We start from the raw sequence: 25,946 nt of genomic DNA on the forward strand, positions 1-25,946 counted from the left end.
AGAAAGTTAATTTAATGGCGAGAAAAACGGTATATAATATGTGTGGGTACAGTAAATGAGTAAGAGGGAAATTACAGCTAAACACAAACACCGCAAAAATGTAAAAATAGCCTTGGTCCCAAACGGACAGAAAATGGAAAAGTGCTGTGGTCATTAAGGGGTTAAACAGCATTTACTGCAAAATTTGTCAATAAAAAATGAACATTTGAACATGTTTAACTGCTTTTCATTCATATGAAATGAACATTTTTGAGTCCATTGAACCATAAAAGGGTAGGGTCAGATGATATTTGAATAGTACCATCAAGTTTGAGATATCCCAAAGAAAACCAGATCACCAAACTAAATTTTGAATGTTTGCCACACGTACTCATTACAAGATGCAATACTTTAAGTGTTTTGGGGCAGAGTCCTAGACATTGACCAAATTTGTCAAGCCCTGAGCTAATTAATAAAATTAAAATATTAAATTTAAAGTTATTGAACATTATTAAACCACAAAAAATAACCCGTTCAAGGTCACAAATATAGTATTCAAGGGGAACTATACCAAAATATCTCCTATTCCCACATGCTTTTAGTTCCTGTTTATCGGAACAGGATCTGAACAATGAAAGAGAGTTGACAAGCACAATGCAGAGCAAATTACTTCAATAAGGTCAGCCTGTCAAGGTCATTTTGCTAGTCTGAACTATCTCATAATGAATGCAGCATGTACAAGGCTTAATCCAATTAGGAACCTAACACTAAAACACAATAATCTGTAGTAATTTCATTTGTGCCATGTTTAAACAAAACATTGAGCAAATAAAAAATTTGAGGCTCAAAAAATGTAAAACAACTAAACACCAAAAAAGAATTACGTTTGAAATATATATTAGAAAATGAGGAGAGTGAATGAGGGAGTTTCCTCCTGGCTTATAACTAGGAAGCAGCGTCTGGCAATTCTCAAACACAGGTTTTTCAGCGCCATCCAATTTATACAAATCTGGAGATATTTATGAGTCATCGCTAATTGGCTAAAATGCAAGTTTGTCAAAAGAACTGAAATAAGGGGACAGTCTGCAGAGGCTTATAATCAAGGTAATCACGGAGGTAAAAAGTGTATTATTATTAAATAACCGTATTGGTTATGCAAAACTGGGGAACGGGTAATAAAGGGAGTATCTAACTTTTTAAACAATAAAAATTCTGGGGTAGGCTATCACTTTAATGTATTAAAAATTTAAAAATATACGTTCTACCAAAAATCATCCTATATAGAATTAAAACAAAAAAATATGCTACCAAGTGATTGTTATAATGAAGATCACATGACAGCTATAAAGACATAAATTCTCTAATATAAATAGTTGGACACCCTTTATCAAATAAAGGGTCCTATGATATATTTATATCATAAGGAGGATGATAAGGTTAACTATAAAGTCACTAAGCCAATCTTATAGAGTATTTGTCACTGCTATGACAATCCCCTGGCAACTGGAAAGACACAGGATCACTCATTTGAAAGATTGAGATTACAGCTTTAAAATAACTGTCACATGTGGGGGAAAAGAAGGGCTACTCTACTCCCATCAGTTTGTTCCATACTCCTATTCTGTGAGGTGGTCACTATCATTATGGTGGTTAAGGGAATATCTTTAAAAAAAAAGGGAAATTAAAAGTAAAAAAAAAAATAATTCATGCCATAGATTAGTTTATCTTGCATAAAGAGATGAAGTTATTTTCTTAATGTGCTTTGATAAGGCAGGTGACTGAAACAAGAGACTTCCCCTTTTTTTTATTTGAGAACCTAAACTATTTCATAAAAATAGCTTCCAACATGAGCTACATATATCTCTAAAAAAATTATCATTCATTCTTATTTTTTCAGCAGTCTTCAAATATATACAAAACCACAATCCCCTATATAAATGCTAATTCCAAAATCCCCTCTCTATAATACATTTCAACCACATAAAACGTACACAATATTCTGTATTAAAACTCAAAATACTTTTAGGCACATGGAAATTAGTACAGTTCTTGGGGCTTATAGGTTTGATAATGTGATTTAAATATGAGTATGCTAAGTATATACAGTATGTATACATCTGTTTATCTATCTATCTATCTATATATATCTATATATATATATATATATATATATCCTATATTATAAAAGACAAGTGTTTGTCTGAAGCCGTCATGCGCAGTTCAGACAAACACTTGGCCTTAGACAGCAGCTGATCGCACGCGCACCCACCCGACTTCGCACGCGCCACCCCCTGCAGATGAAACCAGCAGCGCGAGGACCGGTCAAAGAGCACAGATGTAACCAGCAGCGCGAGGACAAGTGAAGGCGCAAGGGGAGGGAGAGAGAGAGAGAGAGAGAAAGAGAGAGAGAGAGAGAGAGAGAGAATGAATATTAAATATAACACAACACGGCCCGTGTGAACGGGCTTTAGGACTAGTATATATATATATATATATATAAATAAAGATGGGGGTCTCCTAGAAATATTCCACAAGGTTAAACCCGGTCCTGAGTAAAATATAGGCAAAATGTATAAATCGGCAAGTGAACAGGATCTGATCGCAGATTGTGGGGCACATTTGTTTCCCATATTTAACATTACACGGGCAAATGCTTGTGCAAGTCCACTTCCCTACCCTCACGCAACCAATTGGTGGAATGAATCTGGGGTGATTTTCATCCGCCTTATCCAAATTGGCACTCCAAACTGCTGCTTCATAAATATAAGTTGCAGGCTCAAATGAGCAAGCCTTTCAACCGATCGGTGCATTTGCCATATGATCAATTTTGCCCTATGTGCATCAGGGCTGTCACCTTTTTCAGTGAAATGAAAATTCAACAGAAGTCAAATTTTTATTATATTTTCTAAGAGCAATAACAATTATAGGACTGAACGCATTTGGTGTTTTGTTAATTAATACAATTTAGCGCTCTGGACAGGTTGCAAGTCAACTGGCATGTGGCGACAGAACATGATTAATATGTACTTAACAATCTGTCCTCAGGGAAAGGAAGTCCAGTGAAAAAATGCATTTCATAAACTGACTGTGTATAAAGTTCATCCCTTCTATTCAGGTGATAGTAATTATGTTAATTTAAAAAGGGCCACTAAAGTCATTCTCATGATTCAGTTAAAAAGCATGCAATTTAAAAAAAATAAAAATAAATCCAATATACTTCAATTATTAAAAAGTGCACATTCTTTTTATATGCACACTTTTTGAGGCTCCAGATTCTACTGACCATGTGCAAAACTATAGTATATATGTATAGGCATTTTGTTATTGGCCGATAGCTGTCACATGATACAGGGGGAGGAAAAATTGGATTAACTTTGAAATTTTTCAGGAAATAATCTACTACTCATTTCAAATTCAAAGTTAGTGTTATTGAATTGTCTTTTTAATGTGTATTTGTCATTCAATTCTATTGTATTTAGAGGCCCTTTAAACAGCTATTAATACACCTCAAATGCAAACAACAAACTATTGTGGGTCAAGTGACCATAGTCATTTCAAATATGAGAAAAGTGAGTAACCCTTTAAGATAATATAAAAATACCATTAGTATTAGTGTTTCCTTCCTGGACTATTTTTTGCTTTAGCTCTCTTCTGCTGCTTTAAATAGATTCCTGTATATGTCTCTGTTATCAGTATACAACAACTTTTTAAGCAACTTCTATTGAACAGCTGTTTCTGGTTGTTTGTCTGTAGCATGTGGGTGACGTTTTACTTCTTTTTTAACCACTGAAATCAATTAGAAGGGCTAATAATAATAAATAACAGGTGTTTCACAGGCTTTTCCATGAGGGTTCAGAGCCCAATAATCTAAAACTCTCTGGTCAAGGGAGATTATCTAATACGTCTCGTCAGTACTGCAAGGTCTCTCAAAAAAATTTAGGGAGACAGAATGTTAGCTTGAAAGCTGTTTAGCTATGCAGCTACATTACAATATTCTCAAACGAAACAAAAAAATGTGCACGCTTTCCCTCATTGCCAGCATTTTTGGTAAACGTTCCTACAGATCTTCAAGGAAGCAAAAGATATGCAGTCAAAGTAAAACATGGTAGCTAACTGATTCAAGAAGGCCCATTTATCAAAGGGCTTGCGGACCTGATCCGACACTGCGGATCAGGTCCGCAAGAGCTTGCTAACTGCGGAGAGCAATACGCTCTCCGCATTTAACATTGCACCAGCAGCTCACAAGAGCTGCTGGTGCAACGCCGCCCCCTGCTGACTCGCGGCCAATCGGCCAATGATTTCCGGCGATTCCTGTCCGCCTGCTCTGAGCAGGCGGAAAGGATTATGGAGCAGCGGTCTTTAGACCGCTGCTTCATAAGTTGTGTTTCTGGCGAGTCTGAAGACTAGCCAGAAACACGGCCCTTCAAGCTCTATACGGAGCTTGATAAATGGGCCTGAAGGTGTGTCATGTGTTCCATATAACCCTGGAGCCTAAGCGCAGACACTGGATCTTACTTAAAGTGATGGTAAACCTGAGCGTCTAAAAAATGCTAGGATTTACTATCACTAAATATAATGTGGAGTGTAATTGATCATTTAGTAAAAAAAAAAAGTGCAAAACTCACCCTGTCTGTGCCACGGCGGCTCACTAAAGTCAGAGCCTCTGGCCGCCCACGGCACAGGGCTTATATTCAATGAGGTGAAGTTTCCACCTCTAAACCATTGATTTAGAGGTGGAAACGTCACCTTATTGGTAGAACAGCGTCGTGCCGTAGGCTCTGACTTTAATGAGCTTTCACGGCACATACAGGGTGAGTTTAGCACCTTTTTTTGCTTAATGATCAATGAAACGCCACATTATTTTTAGTGATGGTAAATCCAAGCATTTTTTAAACACTCAGGTTTACCATCACTTTAAGTAAGATCCAGTGTCTGTGCTTAGGCTCCAGGGTTATATGGAACACATGACACACCTTCAATCAGTTAGCTGGTTTATCACCATTTTAATTTCAATGGGATGGGTTGTACATCTACTGTTTGGCTGCATCTACTTAAAACAGAAAGTGGAAAAAAAGCTTTAAAGGGACAGGCTACAATAGAATTGTTATTCTTTTAAAAGATAGATAATCCCTTTATTACCCATTCCCCAGTTTTGCATAACCAACATCTGTGATTACCTTGTATCTAAGCATCTTCTGACAGCCCAATGATCACATGACTGTGACTGTTTAAAATCTGTTGAGTTGCATTTAGTATTGTGTTGTGCTAACTCTTAAATAACTTCCTGGGTGTGAACACATTGTTATCTATATGGCCCACATGAACTATCAGTCTCCTGTTGTGAAAAGCAAATACAAAAGCATGTGATTAAGAGGCTGTAAATAGAGCCTTTGAATAAATTGCATAAATTGGTTGTGCAAAGCTGGGGAATGGGTAGTAAAAGGCATTATCTATCGTTTTAAACAATAACAATTTTTGTGTAGACTGTCCCTTTAATACCTATTCCCCAGTTTTGCATAACCAACACGGTTATATGAATAAACTTTTTACCATTGTGATTACCTTATATCTAAGCCTCTGCAGCCTGCCCCCTTATTTCAGTACTTTTGACAGACTTGCATTTTAGCCAATCAGTACTGACATACATAAATCCATGTATGATTAAGGGACTGTGATCCAGAAACATTGCATACCTGTCTGTTTGTATGCTTCAATAAAGCAACTTAAGAATTACATGGTGCTGTGGAGTATCTTCATTGCTATATGGTTTTCAGCTGGAGGTCGCCAGCTTATCCTACGTACACCATCCTATTGAGGTAATCTCCCAATTGCTGTTCTACATTCGAACATTTTTATACATAAATCCATGGGAGTGAGAACAATGTTTTCTATATGGTACACACAAACTAGCGCTGTCTGTGAAAACTGTAAAAATGCACTGAGATAAGAGGCGACCTAGGATTAGCTTTCAACAAATAATACCAAGAGAACAAAGCAAATTTGATGATAAAAGTAAATTTGAAAATTGTTTAAAATTGCATGCCCTATCTGAATTATGAAAGTTTAATTTTGACTAGACTGTCCCTTTAATCAGACTGGTGTCTGTGTCAGCAACTTAAGGTTCATTTCAAAAAGCCCAGAGATGCATTCAGTAACATTAAATTGTATTTATTTTGCATTGTTTCGTAAACCAGGGATATAACCTTTACAAAACCCTGTTGAGTGTGTTTTTATTATTTTCTGGTTTTGTTAGAGACACAAATAAATGACCTCATGCACTGATCAAGCAGCCATTGTGTAGCATGTTGCAGGGGTAAAGTTCTGAATCCTGCAGGATGCATTCCAGCCTTTCAGCAACCGAAAATAAACATAATTTTAATGAAAATTACAGGAAAAATTGGCAAAATAAATAATGAATGTGCATAATTATGCATAATTAAATATTTTGTGGTGATTTAAATTTTCCATGTAATTCTCCTTTATTTATATCTGTCGTTTAAATGGACAGTATACTGTAAAATTGTTTTCCCCTCCCCTTAATGTGTTCCCAATGACTTGTTCTACCAGCGACAGAGTATAAAATGTGTGAGAAATAGCTCATTTAGGTTGATTTTTGTATATGAAACAAAAGCTGGTTTTGATCTTCGGACCCACACCCCATTATAATGGGTTGAGCTTGCAGCAAAATCAGATATACTTATTTTATCACTTTATGTACACACACATGCTTCTTTATGTTATCTCTAAATGAGCTATTTGTAAACACTTTAATAAACTCCAGCAGGTAAAATGGATTATTGAGAACTAACTAAATGGTTACAATTTTTAAAGAGATAGTAAACCCCCAAATTTTCTTTTATGATTCAGATAGAACATACCATTTTAACCAACTTTCCAATTTTTTTTATTTTTTTATTTTTAATAAAGTTTTTTATTGAGGGTGAAACAAAACTAAGACAAAATTCAGTTTGCTCAATTAAACACAAGAGGCATATTAGATAATAAAACAGATATCGCAAACATACAGATACATAAGATCATAAATCCCTTATTGTAACACTCTCATAGTGTTCCCAAGTAAAACATAGGTCATATAAAAAGATGTTGGGTAGCAAACCTAAAAACACCCTCTTTTTCCTCAGAAATAGCTGAGACCACTTTAGGACCCCAATAAATTCAAATTACCAAGCAGAGGGTTTTTGGGTAGCACAGGCCCCTTTTAGGCCTACACTTAACATTCTCATGTCTGCTAGGACCATGGGTAGGCCCGGAAAACTAAAACTAAAATTGAAGGAGATCATAGAAATAAACATGATAACATTAAATATATGAGTAATCAACACTGTGTCAGAAAAACAGGATTGCATAAACTACTTCACAGATAAGTCTGAGTGTAAATATGTGTAGGAATATAACTGATCACATTAGTATAGTTGACACAAAATCAGAGAAACTGAAGAAAGAGGTTACAAGTCCAAAGGATTAGTAATCTAGCATTACATAGAAAGCAAGCAGAATTACAAGACTGAAGTCACCTGAGGGCGGATAAGTGAGTATATCAACCTAGAGGGCAGTCACTACAAGAGTTGCTACAGCTAGCAGTTATTCATTTAGTCTAAGATTGTAAATCTTGGTAAGTCTGGATAGAGCCCGTCAGCGAGGGAGAGAGTATGTCACACACGATATTCATTTCCAATAAGATACCACCCTGTCACCTATACTGACCAGGCCCACCAACAGGATCTCACTCTCAGAAGTATATGAAAAACAAATATATTGACTGCACCTGAAACCCTTGAACCTCCAACAACATACCACCAATTCTAACATTTACATTGAATATATATATATGAGTTAACAGCTATATATATAAATTATAGGGATAAACAATCTGCAGACATTAAGACACAGAAGAATAGTCATGCTGATTCTTTCATTTTTAAGATCCGGAGAGCATATTTTTCATTCACATAGGAACAAACTATGACAAAGGCTCTACGAACAGGGCAGAGACTACAAAACTCTGCCAAAAAGGGAGTATCGAGGATAAGCTATTTATCCCTTACCACACAAACGGGAGGAGGGGGGGCGGACCTAAAGCTGGTGCTGAAATCCCCTTCACTGAACAGACTATGCAACTTAATTTACACGTGTTGTAAATCTTCTCCCCCCAAATAACATACATTATCTGAAGGGGACTACAGTAGTGCTAAGGGAGCAGACTTATTACAAGTTATATGTAGCCAGGAGCTCCCAAGTTTCACATAATAAAGACTCCAAGGATGCTAAGCTTAATATCTGTCTATTTATATAATATGATTAACTGGAGTAACTCACAAACAGTAACACATTGAACTTAGACAGCAGTGACCTTACTCAAAGTACTCATTTGTCACCTAAGAAAGTCACAAAGTCCACAACATATAGGTGGATCTCTCCCAGTCATTAATTCCATATAGGATCTTCCAAATAGCGTCTCAGTCAGCATTGCTGTTATGAAGCAGTTGAAAGGAAGAATAAGAAGTCCCTGTATAAACTGTGCAGAGTGATTGACAGCTAAACCTAGGCTAAAACTATACACAAGGATATTAGCTAAATTAGACTCACAACTATGTGTAGTGGGGCCTGTCTCAAGTTGGCAGTGTATCACTATAGACATCTCCCCCTGTCGTACATTTATATATTGCCAAGGCCTAGCTCAAAAAAGGTGAAACACTCAAGACATCACTTCACAACACAGATTCACACACTAGCCAGTAAGAATGCATGCAAACTTCAATGAATATGTGAGAGAGACAACCCAGACATGTAAAAACAGATAGTTTCCTACAGTAAAGGATATAATAGAGGGCAGAAACAATTAGGAATGTGAGATAAGATACTAGGGAAAACATTAAGAGTAGCAAACATAATTAGGTAACTAAACACGTAGAAATCCTCTTCAGTTCCATACGTAATAGAAACATGAAGAGGACTCAGACACAAAATCCACACGTTATCAGATATTAGTCTTCATGAGTGTGGATTTCTCAGTGTCAGCTGTTATAAAGTTATTTAATGGGTCCAGGACCTATACTGAGTTAGGAGCATATGTAACAGGCAAAGTGATTTTGTGAACCTGAGCGTCCAGAATCCATTGCTGCTAGAATATTATCACCCCACTCCGATTTTCATGCTGGTATTAGAGAGCCGAGAGTCCTCATATCGCAAGATCATCATGCGAAAGGTAGCGTCAATAAGCATAATCTTTACGCCGCACTCATAATCCCAGTCCATGAAAATCCCTGTGACGATGCAGTGACAAGTGGCCGACAACAATCCACACATAGTAGCAGGGCCATACTCAAGGAAGTTGTCCACCTTCCCAGCTGCAAACAACCCAGTGGCAGCAGTCAATAATCCCTCCCAGGGGGCGATGTCAACGATCCTCACCCTTTCACAGCTACTGGTGGGAAGCTCTTTAGACGCCCAGGCGTTATTCACAGGGACCGGTAAGTTGCTGCCCAGCAGGGTCAATGATCCACATGCTTCACCGGAACCTCCCATATTACCATTCCGTAATAGCTTCATCTCAGGGATAACGGGTGCGATGTGAAAGTCCTCAGCATTCAGTTGTACTGCTCCGGACCTCGCATCAGCATCTATCTCTCTCTCTCTCCATCGATCAGAGTAAGCCTCTATTTTATACGTCCGGCTTCTATTCTGGTCAATAGACCGTCAAATCTATTAAGGATCTGCTGCTCATATCCAGCAAATAGGGTGTCAGGGTGCCAGGAATCAGACTGAGACGAGAAGTGCAAAGATAATCACACCTTTATAAATAGCAAAAAATAATAAAAAGTCCACAAGTCAAATAACAAGCCAGGAATCAAAACCAGAGCTGGTAGTCAGACAAGCCGAGTCAGGAGCCAAAGCGAATAGTCAGACGAGCCGGAATCAGGAACAAGGAAAACAGCAGAGTCAGGGACAAGCCAGGGATCTGGAACCAGGAAGGACGTCAGGCAGCCAGGTAATACACAGGAACTCTCACAAATAGGTCTGTGACAACGCAAAGGCAAAGCATACTGAACAGAGGCCCTTTAAATAATAAGTGATGACATCACAATTCTGAGACTGCATCCTGTCTCACATGGATGATGCACACCAGACTGGCCATAAAAGGAAGTGCAGGAATTGAGCAGCATCCCCCACAATGCACCATATTCAGGAAGAGAGGTGAGTAAAATGGCTGCGAGCAGCACATGACAAACACAACAGGGAAAAAACCCTGACATAGGGTCAGTACTGTGTCGCAGAAATCTCCTTCCATAGTCAGAAGAAATGGCGGTCTGCTAAATTTCTACAGACAATAATACACAGATATAGTCGTTTTGTTCATTCCAATCAGGTGCATTAAATGAACCCCTTAGATGCCCGATGATAGCTTGATAACAAAATGTTATTCTTAAGGGGAAAAATTGGGGAAATGTAAAATAAAATAAAATAAAGTCAGGAGCCTCCTCCAACTTTCCAATTTAATTATATTATCAAATTTTCTTCATTCTCTTGTTATCCATTGCTGAAGGGACAGCATTGCACTACTGACAGGAAGCTGAACACATCTAGTTAGCCAATCACAAGAGACAAATGTGTGCAGGCACCAATTAGCAGTAGCTCCAACTAGTGTATGATATGTGCGTATTCAATTTTTAACAAGGGATAGTAAGAGAACGAAGCACATTTGAAAACAGAAGTTAAATTAAAAGTGTCTTAAAATGACCTGCTGTATCTGAATCATGCAAGTTTAATTTTGACTTTCCTATCCCTTTAATGTAAACTGTCCCTTTAAGCCTGAAAATATTTTTTCTAGCTTTGACAATTTGAAGTGCACACGACAGGCTTCATAAGACCAACCCTGGATAATAGAAACTGCAAAGCAATGATTATTTGGCTAACTTAGGCCTAGATTTGGAGTTTGGCGGTAGCCGTGAAAACCAGCGTTAGAGGCTCCTAACGCTGGTTTTAGGCTACCGCCAGTATTTGGAGTCATTCAAAAAAGGGTCTAACGCTCACTTTTTAGCCGCGACTTTTCCATACCGCAGATCCCCTTACGTCAATTGCGTATCCTATCTTTTCAATGGGATCTTTCTAACTCCGGTATTTAGAGTCGTGTCTGAAGTGAGCGTTAGAAATCTAACGACAAAACTCCAGCCGCAGAAAAAAGTCAGTAGTTAAGAGCTTTCTGGGCTAACGCCAGTTTATAAAGCTCTTAACTTCTGTGCTCTAAAGTACACTAACACCCATAAACTACCTATGTACCCCTAAACCGAGGCCCCCCCACATCGCCGACACTCGATTAAATTTTTTAACCCCTAATCTGCCGACCGCCACCTATGTTATACTTATGTACCCCTAATCTGCTTCCCCTAACACCGCCGACCCCTATATTATATTTATTAACCCCTAACCTGCCCCCCACAACGTCGCAGCCAGCTACCTACAATAATTAACCCCTAATCTGCCGACCGCAAAGAGCCGCCACCTACATTATAGCTATGTACCCCTAATCTGCTGCCCCTAACACCGCCGACCCCTATATTATATTTATTAACCCCTAATCTGCCCCCCTCAACGTCGCCTCAACCTGCCTACACTTATTAACCCCTAATCTGCCGACCGGACCGCACCGCACCGCTACTATAATAAAGTTATTAACCCCTAATCCGCCTCACTAACCCTATAATAAATAGTATTAACCCCTAATCTGCCCTCCCTAACATCGCCGACACCTAACTTCAATTATTAACCCCTAATCTGCCGACTGGAGCTCACCGCTATTCTAATAACCCCTAAAGCTAAGTCTAACCCTAACACTAACACCCCCCAAAATTAAATATAATTTTAATCTAACGAAATTAATTAACTCTTCTTAAATAAATTATTCCTATTTAAAGCTAAATACTTACCTGTAAAATAAATCCTAATATAGCTACAATATAAATTATATTTATATTATAGCTATTTTAGGATTAATATTTATTTTACAGGTAACTTTGTATTTATTTTAACCAGGTACAATAGCTATTAAATAGTTAAGAACTATTTAATAGCTAAAATAGTTAAAATAATTACAAATTTACCTGTAAAATAAATCCTAACCTAAGTTACAATTAAACCTAACACTACACTATCAATAAATAAATTAAATACAATTCCTACAAATAAATACAATGAAATAAACTAACTAAAGTACAAAAAATAAAAAAGAACTAAGTTACAAAAAATAAAAAAATATTTACAAACATTAGAAATATATTACAACAATTTTAAACTAATTACACCTACTCTAAGCCCCCTAATAAAATAACAAAGCCCCCCAAAATAAAAAAATGCCCTACCCTATTCTAAATTACTAAAGTTCAAAGCTCTTTTACCTTACCAGCCCTGAACAGGGCCCTTTGCGGGGCATGCCCCAAGAAGTTCAGCTCTTTTGCCTGTAAAACAAAACATACAATACCCCCCCAACATTACAACCCACCACCCACATACCCCTAATCTAACCCAAACCCCCCTTAAATAAACCTAACACTAAGCCCCTGAAGATCTCCCTACCTTGAGTCGTCTTCACCCAGCCGAGCCAAATTCTTCATCCAAGCGGAGCAAGAAGAGGTCCTCCATCCGGTAGAAGTCTTCATCCAAGCGGGGCAGAAGAGGTCTTACATCCGATTGAAATCTTCATCCAAGCGGCATCTTCTATCGTCATCCATCCGGAGCAGAGCGGCAGCATCCTGAAGACCTCCGACGCGGAACATCCATCCTGGCCGACGACTGAACGACGAATGACAATGCCAAGATGGCGTCCCTCGAATTCCGATTGGCTGATAGGATTCTATCAGCCAATCGGAATTAAGGTAGGAATATTCTGATTGGCTGATGGAATCAGCCAATCAGAATTAAGTTCAATCCGATTGGCTGATCCAATCAGCCAATCAGATTGAGCTCGCAACTTAGTTCTTTTTTATTTTTTGTACTTTAGTTAGTTTATTTCATTGTATTTATTTGTAGGAATTGTATTTAATTTATTTATTGATAGTGTAGTGTTAGGTTTAATTGTAGATAATTATAGGTATTTTATTTAATTTATTTATTGATAGTGTAGTGTTAGGTTTAATTGTAACTTAGGTTAGGATTTATTTTACAGGTAAATTTGTAATTATTTTAACTATTTTAGCTATTAAATAGTTCTTAACTATTTAATAGCTATTGTACCTGGTTAAAATAAATACAAAGTTACCTGTAAAATAAATATTAATCCTAAAATAGATATAATATCATTATAATTTATATTGTAGCTATATTAGGATTTATTTTACAGGTAAGTATTTAGCTTTAAATAGGAATAATTTATTTAATAAGAGTTAATTAATTTCGTTTAAATTATATTTAAGTTAGGGGGGTGTTAGTGTTAGGGTTAGACTTAGCTTTAGGGGTTAATACATTTATTAGAATAGCGGTGAGCTCCAGTCGGCAGATTAGGGGTTAATAATTGAAGTTAGGTGTCGGCGATGTTAGGGAGGGCAGATTAGGGGTTAATACTATTTATTATAGGGTTAGTGAGGCGGATTAGGGGTTAATAACTTTATAATAATAGCGGTGCGGTCCGCTCGGCAGATTAGGGGTTAATAAGTGTAGGCAGGTGGAGGCGACGTTGGGGGGGGGGGCAGATTAGGGGTTAATAAATATAATATAGGGGTCGGCGGTGTTAGGGGCAGCAGATTAGGGGTACATAGGGTTAATGTAAGTAGCGGCGGTTTACGGAGCGGCAGATTAGGGATTAAAAATAATATACAGGGGTCAGCGATAGCGGGGGCGGCAGAATAGGGGTTAATAAGTGTAAGGTTAGGGGTGTTTAGACTCGGGGTACATGTTAGAGTGTTAGGTGCAGACGTAGGAAGTGTTTCCCCATAGGAAACAATGGGGCTGCGTTAGGAGCTGAACGCGGCTTTTTTGCAGGTGTTAGTTTTTTTTTCAGCTCGAGCACGTTTTTGAGGCTGGCCGCGTCCGTAAGCAACTCTGGTATCGAGAGTTGAAGTTGCGTTAAATATGCTATACGCTCCTTTTTTGGAGCCTAACGCAGCCATTCTGTGGACTCTCAATACCAGAGTTATTTTAAAGGTGCGGCCAAAAAAAAGCCAGCGTTAGATACGCGGGTCGTTACCGACAAAACTCTAAATCTAGCCGATAATGACTTTCGGATTTTCTATGTCTACTTTAATAACAAGTCCTGATTGGCTCCTCCAAAGAAGGCAAGTGGTGGGCGGAGTTTGTATATTCTGTAAACATTTGTAGCAATTATGGTCTTATTGCATTCAAATCATTTTCTCACCCACTATGTTAATTTAATATAAGACGGCACAAAAACCATGTTATTACAAAGTGTAAAAATAGACTTCACTAGTCAAATATAAAGTGCATACAGAAAAAATTGTAGATAATGAACTTAAAGGGACAGTTTACCCTAAATTATTATTTTCTTTCATTTGTTCCCAATGATTAAATTTACCTGCTGAAGTGTATTCAATTGTTTATAAATAGCCTATTTACATTTATATCGGCATCTAAAATAGTTGATTTTGCCTTTGGTATCCCTACCCATACTGAACGCTTCTATAATTTAGTGGAAGCTATAGAAAAACTGTGTAAATATAGCCAGCAGAATAAATTAAAGGAGGGACAACCTATTACAGGAAATTACAGGAGAGAGAAGCAATACAATGTTAATTTTTCATTGTTTCATCTAAGTAAGGGGCTTTGGTTTTAAGACAGAGATAATATAAAGAAGCATGTGCATATACAGAAAGTAATAAAATAAGGAAATCTTATTTTCCCGCAAGCTTAACCCATTTTAATAGTTTGTGGTTTCAAATAACAAAACCATATATTTAATTTACAAAAATAAACCTAAAGAAGCAATTTATTATACAGCTGGTATAACAAGCTATTAGAAACACATTAAAGGGACACTCAATCAAAATTAAACTTTCATTATTCAGATAGAACATGCCATTTTAAACAACTTCCCAATTTACTTCCATTAACTAAATGTGCATAGTCTTTTTATATTTAAACTTTTTGAGTCACCAGCATCTACTGAGCATGTGCAAGAATAAGTGTGTATGCATTTGTGAATGGCTGATGGCTGTCACATGGTACGTGTATGCATTTGTGATTGGCTCATGGCTGTCACATGATACAGGGGGAGTGGAAAAAGACATAACTTAAAATTGTCAGAAAAAAAAATCTACTACTCATTTGAAGTTCAGACTTAGTGCTATTGCATTGTCTTGTTATCTTGCATTTGTTGATTATGCAAATATACTGTGTTGACTGGTCCTTTAAGGGAACCCAATTTTACAGCACACTGTCCCTTTAATGGTTAATCAGTGCACACTAATTAGCAGAAAAAAATCACTTTCCTCTCACTTGAACTAAAAATACACCATATTACACACACTGCTGAGTCATTGTAGCAAATGTAGACATTATTACATAGATTACAGATATGGGCGGTAGCAGTGACAATGCCAGTAGGGCACCTTATCTATGTTTAACTTATGTAGTATATAAATGGGTGGAAATTATTTTATAGGAAGCTCAAAAAAAACAACTGTTAGCAGTTAAAGGACCAGTAAATACAGTAGATTTGCATAATCAACAAATACATGATAACAAGGCAATGCAATAGTACTTAGAAAAAAATCTACTACTCATTTGAATTTTAAACTAACAAATTTCAAAGTTATGTATATTTCCACTCCCCCTGTACCATGTGACAGCCATCAGCCAAACACAAATGCATATACGTATAGTCTGTGACTTCTTGCACATGCTCAGTAGGAGCTGGTGACTCAAAAAGTGTAAATATAAAAGACTGTGCAATTTTTTTTTATGGAAGTAAATTAGAAAGTTGTTTAAAATTACATGCTGTATCTGAATCCTGACAGTTTAATTTGACCTGAGTGTCCCTTTAAAGAAGAAAACAAGTGTTAGTTAAAGGGATATTGCGATTATTTATAGTAAGCCTAACCCTCTGTTTACGGGTACATTTACCATCCCTGAAGGCAGACAGGTTTGCAAGTAGAGATCCTGTCTGCCTGCTATAGACACTTGCGATGTTTCATCACACGGAAAAATGTATAATTCTACAAGAGGATTCTTGTGCAATGCAACCAATTGCGCTAGAGTAAGGAATTTTACCCCCCCCCCCGAACGAGCAAGTGTTGGGGTGATTGATCTTGCCACTTCTGAGGTTGCGGAGAAGAATAAAGCAGAAGTCTTAAATATGTGTGGCTGCAGGCTCATATAGCTAGAATAGCTACAAACATAGCTTAATAAATTTACCCTGTAGTGCTTTGTTATTACAACAATGAAACAGACTTTTTATATCCCTTTAATCTTTTGCAGTACAAGCACTACTTAAAGTGACATTAAACCTTATATTAAATACCTAATAAATGGCTAGATTAAAAGTGGAGCGCTAATTTATTGCGTGCACACGATAAATAACCAGCCATTACAAGTGGCTGATTATTGCTACTGCGAGCTTGCGGTAGCAATTATCGCTTAATCTCTGATTAATTTTATAAATGGCCCCCAAACTTAAAGGGTCATGAAACCCAAATATTTTCTTTCATGATTTAGAAAGAGCATGTAATTTTAAACAACTTTCTAATTTACTTCTATTATCTCATTTATGTCATTCTCTTGATATGCTTTGCTGAAAAGCATATCTAGATAGGCTCAGTAGCTGCTGATTGGTAACTGTACTCAGATGCCTCGTGTAATTGGCTCGCCCATGTGCACTGCTATTTCTTCAACAAAAGGATATCTAAAGAATTAAGCAAATTAGATAATAGTAGTAAATTGGAATATTGTTTAAAATTGTATTCTCTATCTGAATCATGAAAGAAATTTTTTTGGGTTTAGTGTCCCTTTAAGTGTTAGTTTTCTTTCCTTTTTTTTTTTAATGTAGCTTTTTTTTAAAAAAAATAAAAAAAAACACACACACACACAAAAAAAATTGCACTTAGCAGTTTTTGTGGGCTAAAGTCGGCGGCTGTGGAATGTTAGAAAAAGAAAAAATGGCACTGAAAAGTGTTTTTACATTGTGGTCTATGGGAACTGTGTGTTCCCTGTAAACATTTATATACATGAATATATACCAATATATTTATGTGTTAATATGTGTATGTATATACAGGTAGCCCTCAATTTACGCCGGGGTTAGGTTCCAGAAGGAATGGTTGTAAATCGAAACCGTTGTAAATTGAAACCCAGTTTATAATATAAGTCAATGGGAAGTGAGGGAGTTAGGTTCCAGGCCCCTTTCAAAATTGTCATAAGTAACACTTAATACATTATTTTAAAAGTTTTTAAATTAAGATTTTAAATGCTAGACAGCATTATAAACCTAATAAAATAATCACACAACACAGAATATATAATTAAACTAAGTTAAATGAACAAAAGCATTTGCTAAACAGCATTATAAACCTAATAAAATAATCACACAACGCAGACTTTACTTGTATTTTTCTGCAAACAGTTCTTTCTATGCATTCCAATCTGGACTGAATTGTAGACAGGAAGATCTTGTTCCTTTGAAATCTGCTTGATAGCTCAGGACTGGTTAAACTGATTAATTTCAACTTACTTGGCTTTGCTGCAACACAAGCGGACAGCTCCATCTACTGGCTATTTTAATAAATGCACTGCTTATCAATGCTTTTCAATAGAAGTCACATGACTGGAAAAAAAGGTTGGTATTCTGAAACGGTGTAAATTGAACCGTTGTAAAACTAGGGCCACCTGTATTCATATATATTTACAGTTGCTGCCCATTGCTGCACTACAAACCCCCTTCCCTGCGCTAAATTCTTATGAAATGTCTCACGGCATGAGAACGAGGCTCTCACTGGAGCCTCTGGACGCGCACTCTCATAATCGCAATGCGTCCGTGCAATGCAAACACGAGGTCGCGTTCGCACTTCACCTCACCTGTAATACCAGCGCACATTTGCGTGCGCTGGTATTACAAAGTGGAGTGCAAACATTGCTTTAGCGAAAGAGATATTTTGCGCTCCACTTATAATCTGGCCCAAAGTGGTTAATCGTATATTTTCATTATTTAAAAGACCACTAAATAAAGTTGAATTGAATAATTGATAAATACACAATAAAAAGACAAAACAATAGCACTTAGTGTGTATTTGAAATGAGAAGTAGAATATTTTCTGGCAAATTTCAGTTAATCCAATTTTCGCCTCCCCTTGTATCTTGTGACATCCATCAGCCAATGACAAAAGGCATATATGTTTGATTGTTTGATCCGTGCAGTAGGTTATTTATATTTCTCTTTAAATGGACACAGCAAAGGACACAAGATGAACATACTGAAGAGACTTTTCATGGGTTACGTCCCTAAACTGCTACCATAGTACTCAAAGCAAATTTTGATATAAAAAATATGGTTTAAATAATTCGAAAACATTTAATTTTCATGCAAAACTTTTGCAATACAGTGCTTAATTGAAGATAATTACTATGCATTCATAAATAAATGTCCCTTTAATGAAGAGACACATTCCAGGAACCAGAAACATGAAGATTTTTCTTATGGCTACATCTGGGTTATTAAAATGTTTCTATGTGCAAATGTCGTCCCGTTAATTCGCCTTATACAATTAGGCTGGCTTCTTAGCCTGACAAAATTGTGTTAAAACCTGCTGGGAAAGTTAATTTGCAGGTGACAGAGTGATCGCTCTGGCAGTGCTGGGGAAAAAAAAAGGACGCAGGGTCACTACGAACGCTGCAAACATTGCGTACTAATAAATAATACACAAAACTAACTGGCACGTATCCCTATTTTTTTTTAGACTTCTTGCTGAAATGGAATATTTCATAAGAAAATAAAACAATAAAATAATATGTAATTCATTCAGAGAAACCAAAATGAGGTTGGCCTTACTGTTTTGATGTAAAACAAATATAACTCAGTCTGTTTTAAGGACTGGGACATCCAAGGAGGCTCTGTTTTACCTCAGATTGTGTGTAAGTACAAATGACACATTGTAAAACCAGAGGTGAGCAGGGAAAACAATGGCCTCTATTTATGAAAGGTCTTGCGGACCTGATCCGAGAGTGCGGATCAGGTCCGCCAGACCTCGCTGAATGTGGAGAGCAATACGCTCTCCGTATTCAGCATTGCACCAGCAGCTCACAAGAGCTGCTGGTGCAACGCCGCCCCCTGCTGACTCGCGGCAGGGAGGTGTCAATCAACCCGATCGTACTCGATCGGGTTGATTTCCGGCGATGTCTGTCCGCCTGCTCAGAGCAGGCGGACAGGTTATGGAAAAACGGTCTTTGTGACCACTGCTTCATAACTGCTGTTTCTGGCGAGTCTGAAGACTCGCCAGAAACACGGGCCGTCAAGCTCCTTTCGGAGCTTGATAGATTGGCCCCAATGTATTCACACTTCTAATGAGAATCATTTCAGAAAGAAGCTTCAAGATTTGAAGAATCAGCTTCTAGTAAGGAAAATGAAAGGGAAATTGTACTGTAAAATGTTTAACCCTTTAATGTCACCAATTTTACATGCTGGATTGTATTAAAGGAATATACAACTGTCTGTTTCATTGTTGTAATAAAAAAACACTAAGCAGTGGGTTATGCTTAAAGGGACAGGAAACCCTAACATTTTCTTTCATGATTTGGATAGAACATACAATTTTAAATAACTTTCTAATTTATTTTTATTATCAAATTTGCTTCATTCTCTTGCTATCTTTTGCTGAAGGAGCAGCATTGCACTACTGTCAGCTAGATGAACTCATCTAGTTAGCCAATCAGAAGAGACAAATGTGTGCAGGCACCAATCAGCAGCTAGCTCCCACTAGTATATGATATTTCTGTATTCTTTTTCAGAACGGGATACCAAGAGAATGAAGCACATTTGAAAAGAGAAGTAAATTTAAGTGTCTTAAAATTACATGCTTTATCTGAATCAAGTTTAATTTTAACTTTCCTATTCCCTTTAATTGAAATAATTGTAATGTGTATTATTCATCATTTTAGTTATTTTCTTTTTTTTTCTTCTTTTTTAAAGGAAGAGTCCTTGAGATTTTAATGAAACAATTTTGCAATATATTTTCATTACTTATTTTGCTCCATTTTCATGTAATTTAGCTCTAAAAGTAGAGCAATTTCTAACTATCAGACCTTGAAATGCACCCTGCTGACTTCTCAAGGAAATAACCCTGCTACATATCTGTGCTTAGATTGGCTCATCCAAAGGAAAATGGTAGCTGGAGTTTGGCTATTGAAAATTTACTGCAGTAAAAAGTATGTTCATTTGTTTCAAAAAATTAAGACGTGGCTAATGTTATTCTATAACAACACACCAGAAATGTTTTCAGTAGTGGAAATACTGGCCCTGAAATGCTGGGGGGGCCGCAGGTAAGAGGGGCCTATGGCCTGTCCAGCTTTTCAAGCTGGTAGACTGCTGCAGGGCCGAATCATTTGCAGGGGACAAGTGGCAGGGAGCAGAGGAAGGCCATGGAGTAACCTGTAAGCACACCGCATGTTGCAAGGCCGCTCTGCTTCAGACTAGGCGTGGGGTTGGTAGGTTAGGAGCCAGAAGGCCAAGAACAACAATTGCTGCAGGGCCTAGAAAAAAAATTGTTCCACCGAGTCACTGTAATTACAAAATGATTACTATCCCTTTAACTTCATTTGTGCAGAGTCCAATACTTCCTGTCACAGTCTTATAAGGGGGCTGGGGTCTCTACAGGAAAGGCTTATCTAGCTTGATGTCATAAATAATGTAGAGTAACTTGTGTTGACTCAGTGTTTAGTAAATGGAAGAGCAATATAATTTATACACTATTCCTCTTACTTTTATGAAATAGAGGATTTTAATCACATGCTTTTATCTCCATCATATCTAAATAGTAAGTCTGTTTTGCCCATGCACAAAAGAGGCAGAATGTAACTTACGTTACCAATATGTCAGCTCTCTTATCTCCCTGAGGGCAGTGGTTACACTACCAAATTCTACTTGCTCAGTTTGTACAAAGTTTTTTTCAATCACACAGTTTGTACGAAGTTTTTTCAATCACAGTCTCTTTTTATGTTTACTTAGATTTAACATATTTGTTTTATATTCCTTTAAATGGTTTACAAATTGCAAGTTTACCTTAAAACAGCTTCTTTTGTTGTTTAAAACCACCATCTATACTGAAAATATGAATACTTCTGTATTCTCTATAGAACAGCTTTGTAAACAAGAGACAGCAGCTGTAATCATCCTTCCAGTGGGGGTTGAGGAGGTAAGTACTATAGTAAGTGTGTGTTTTCAATTATTAAAAGTATTTAGCTTTTGTTTTTACACTGAGTGCTAAGATAAGGGGACATTTGAGTATAAGATGAGTTTTGTTCTTATTGCAAGTTCACCCCAGTTCAATAGGTAGTGATTTCAACGAGCATAGCCAGCTATTTCATATACAAAATAAAAATAGATGAGAAAATGACCATATATTTAATACTCTGCAACTGGTATAAGTAATTAGAAACAAATTAAAGGGACACTGAACCCATTTTTTTTTCTTTCATGATTCAGATAGAGCAGTCAATTTTAAGCAACTTGCTAATTTACTCCTATTATCAATTTTTCTTAGTTCTCTTGCGATCTTTAATTGAAAAAGAAGGCATTTAAGCTAAGGAGCCAGACAATTTTTGGTTCAGACCCTGGACAGCATTTGTTTATTGGTGGGTGCATTTAGCCACCAACCAGCAAGAACAACCCAGGTTGTAAAGCAAAAATGGTCCTGCTTGTAAACTTACATTCCTGCTTTTCAAATAAAGATAGCAAGATAATAAAGAAAAATTGATAATAGGAATAAATTAGAGAGTTGCTTAAAATTGCATGTTCTATCTGAATCATGAAAGAAAAAATTTGGGTAACACAGTACACTGTCCCTTTAATTACTAAAATGCTAATGCTGGTTTATCTCTGCAATCTGATTTCCCTCTAATCTAAAGGCAGAATAATTGTTTTTTAGACTCTATTTATACTATTGCAGCAGAGTGGGATGGGGGAAAGGAAAATATACAGGAAATATCAATGCTCATTGAAATTTTGTTTACCTTTTTTTTTATAAAATATTAAATGTGATTGTGTAACCTGAAAACATAATTTCATATAAAACAGAGTAAAGCTGTAACCTGTGCAATATAGTAAAATGTTTAATGCAAGAGAAAGCAATGTTGGACAAAACTACATAAAAAATGGGAGCCTCTTTGGGAGCATTTGTGTCTTTATAATAGTTGTCCCTTTTTAAATATTAATGGTTAAAGGGACAGTCATGTCATAATTAGACATTTGTGATTTAGAAATGCTGCGGCCATGTTGAGCTCAGGACCAGTAGTGCATTGTTGCTCCAGAGCTGACTTTAAAAGGACACTGAACCCACATTTTTTTTCTTTAGTGATTCAGATTTTAAGCAACTTTCTAATGTATTCCTATTATTACATTTTCTTCATTTTCTTGACATCTTTATTTGAAATGCAAGAATGTAAGTTTAGATGCCGGCCCATGTTTAGTGAACAACCTGGTTGTCCTTGATGATTGGTGCATAAATTCATCCACCAATAAAAAAGTGCTGTCCAGAGTTCTGAACCCAAAAAATAGCTCAGATGCCTTCTTTTTCAAATAAAGAGAACGAAGAAAAGTTGATAATAGGAGTAAATTAGAAAGTTGCTTAAAATTGCATGCTCTATCTGAATCACGAAATAAAATAAAAATTGGGTTCAGTGTCCCTTTAATGGGGCACTGTAATGTAACATTTTCTCCCTTTTATGTGTTCCCATTTATTAATTTAACAGCTGTATTTTATTAAATTGTTTGTAAATTCCTCAAGCACTCCCTGTTGACTCTACTATTCAGGGATGCATACAACCTACACTACCCTTCCTATCTCCACTGCTATCCCTTAAACCCCATAGAATGTAAGCCTATGAGCCCAGCTGTTTGTAGTTCACATTCATAAGAGACGACTACAACAGTGCAACTCTCGGCAGGGCCCTGTACCCACTTGACCCCTGTAAATGTTATTTTGTATTCCACCAATGTTCATAGAGCTGCGGAGTCTGTTGGCGCTCTACAAATACCTCATAATAATAATAATTTACCTTTATTTTGATAAATGAAATAGCATGTTGAAACTATTGCCTATATAGATAGTTTCAATACTGCAGTATTGACTGTATAAAAAGTTATGTAAACAATAGACAACAGCAAATGTTAACCTCCCAGTATGGGAAGAAAAAAAAAAAGCCCAGCCCATTTGAAAGGGTGTTCCTGCAAATGTTTAGAAAGCAACACATTTTTCTCAGCTGCTTACTTGGGTACACAGACCCTTTAACAATATGTTAAACACATAGGTAAAGACAAGCAACAAGAAAATGTTTAAATGCATCAGAGCATTTTCTTATTGCATCTTTATATCCTTTTAATAAACCATGCCCTGTGCATTGTAGCCCTCCTATCTATTACAGTATTTTGCTTACAATGTAACTCCATACTGTATATGTACTTGAGCATTCAAAATTATTATTTGTATTAGAGTTCTTATATGTTCATTGTGTAAATCATACTAATTAACATTCAGGATACTCAAGGTCATTGAAAGGTTTTATGTACGAGACACTCCTACCTCATCAATAACTGCTATAAATAAATCATCCCCTTTTTACCACTATTAATTACAAGACAAATAGGTTCTCTGCTAATCAATATACTCTAGAAATTAATAGTTTACAATACATATTCATACTGACCAGCAAAAAAATAATAATAATGATGTTACAGTATTAAAAAAAGTAAAATAGTTCAATGTTTATGGACAAAAACATAAATAAACCCAGCCTCACATATACAGTATAGGCAAAACTGCAGCATCCTTGTCGCACTGGCAAAACAACTCCATTTAATTAGGTTCCCTGCAGCACCAAAAAAGCCGTCATTGGACTCAGCCAATCAAAATGTAGTAAACAACAGAGGTATGTAAGATAAGAACATACACTAAAAAGTTTAACTCCATGGTTGCAACATAATTGGAAAAATAAAGGTTTAACCACTTGGCTGCCAAAGTGAGCTTAGGAAGTGATTACTTAACACTTTGCCTGACCTCTTGTCTGCCAAAAAAAAGTCTGCAATGCAGCAATTCAGAGGTTAATCTTAATGTCACTGTACATCCAATAAGGAAATATACCAGCCAAGATTTTAATCTAATTATGAAAGGTAAGGGTATTAGTGCACTGAGCAATACCATATATATTCATTCCTTCAGTGCCAAAACATGGGTGATAGATAAATAGATTAGATAGATAATAGACAGATGGATAGATAGATGATAGATAAAATAGATTTTCATCGGAAAAAAATCCAATACTAAGTGCTAATTGATTTTGTTATATTGAAAAACATTTTTTTATAGTATTGTGCAAATATAACGTCATTGATGCACAAATGTACATTTTATTGTATCGTCTTTTTAAGAGGATGCTGCACATCTTCTGCAAAAAAAGGCAAGATGGATGGTGCTGGGTATGACTGAGCATGTACTGTACCTGCCCCTTGTTGCTATTTGTCTGCACAGAATGAATACTAAAAACACCAGATCTTGCTGTTTTTACCTTGGGGTCCTTCTCGTAGTAATATTGCTGCGTCCTGATCCATCTGCCCACAAGGTGGTCCCTGACCGTGTGTGCCAATGCAAAATAATAATCTCTAGGGGTGGACACGTTCCTGTCTTTCACCAAGGTGAAGTGGAGATGCCTGTTGAAGCTCTTTCTGACTTCAGTCACATCCCCAAGCCCTGCAATGCCTCTCACACTGATCTGCTTCCTCTTGTCACTGTCTGTTAGAGGGACGGCCATGATTTGAAGCGAGCAGCACAGAGGGACACAGGTACAGTGTGCAGGGAAGGTCTGTGTGTGTGCTGTTCTCAAGCTGTGCTCTGCCTTTAGTAAAGCTGCAGAGGGAGGGATGGATGGGCAGCACGCATGCGCACTGCGCACCAGGACAACCTCTAGTGCTGAGAGTGGGGATGTTCCCTTGTGCCTGGCCTCTTCTTTTACTTATTAATACAGGACAGCAACTGTAACTCCGCCTGTCTTGGAGATTTAGCTGGAGGGAATCGGGATTGCTCAAATATATAAGCAGCACTGTATTGGTATTTGTGCTGTTGATAACAGCGTATGCAGTCAGTATAAGTACAAAACTATTGTAAGCTCTGCGGACAGTGCGTATACTGATGTTATTGGTATCGAGAACGTATGCTGGCAGCTGAAAGGAAATAATTTTCCAGATAAATATATCAAAAGCAATGTATTAACGCAAAGCTTTACACAAATCTGCTTTATTAGTGTAGATGGCTTTTTTTCTAAATCAGGAAACGAAAATTCGTGAATGACGTCAGCATTTCACAGTACAGAGTCAGAAAAAATATGACCGCACGGTATTTTGTTGTAACTATCTTCTACATTTATATATGACCCTATGAGATTTTATACACAAGCAGTGCGAAAAAAATATAAAAATAGTTTTCTATCTTTAAACTTTATATTCTAGGAATATTTATTTTAGGTGTCACAAGGTAGATCATTATAATTTTTGATCTTTATAAAAGACAACAAATTAATCAAACTATGCTTTCATTAATTCTTTTTACAATATATATATATACTTACCAGAAGTCCCACTTTTACTGGGATTGTCCCGGTTTGGAGGCGCTGTCCCAGTGTCCCACCCAGTTGTTCTGTCCCAGTAGGGTTGCCACCTCCAGGTTTCAAATCATGTGTCCGGGTTTCAGACCACCTGAAACCCGGACACATTATTCAAAATGACTGGACTGTGGCTCTCCAGCATA

The 25,946-nt window shown here is 36.9% G+C and overlaps 1 protein-coding gene across 1 annotated transcript in view; it reads right to left on the reverse strand.

Annotated features, from left to right (window-relative positions):
- PYGB (glycogen phosphorylase B) overlaps positions 1-25,053 on the reverse strand; it is a gene marked incomplete in the record, with an annotated part of 274,969 nt that extends 249,916 nt beyond the window's left edge. The window contains 1 exon segment of the mRNA XM_053711965.1: positions 24,712-25,053. Within this exon segment, the coding sequence (XP_053567940.1) occupies positions 24,712-24,954 (243 nt within the window).
- Positions 25,054-25,946: the final 893 nt, after the last annotated feature.

Source organism: Bombina bombina, chromosome 4, assembly GCF_027579735.1.
Source record: "Bombina bombina isolate aBomBom1 chromosome 4, aBomBom1.pri, whole genome shotgun sequence".
NCBI classification, from domain to species: Eukaryota; Metazoa; Chordata; class Amphibia; order Anura; family Bombinatoridae; genus Bombina; species Bombina bombina.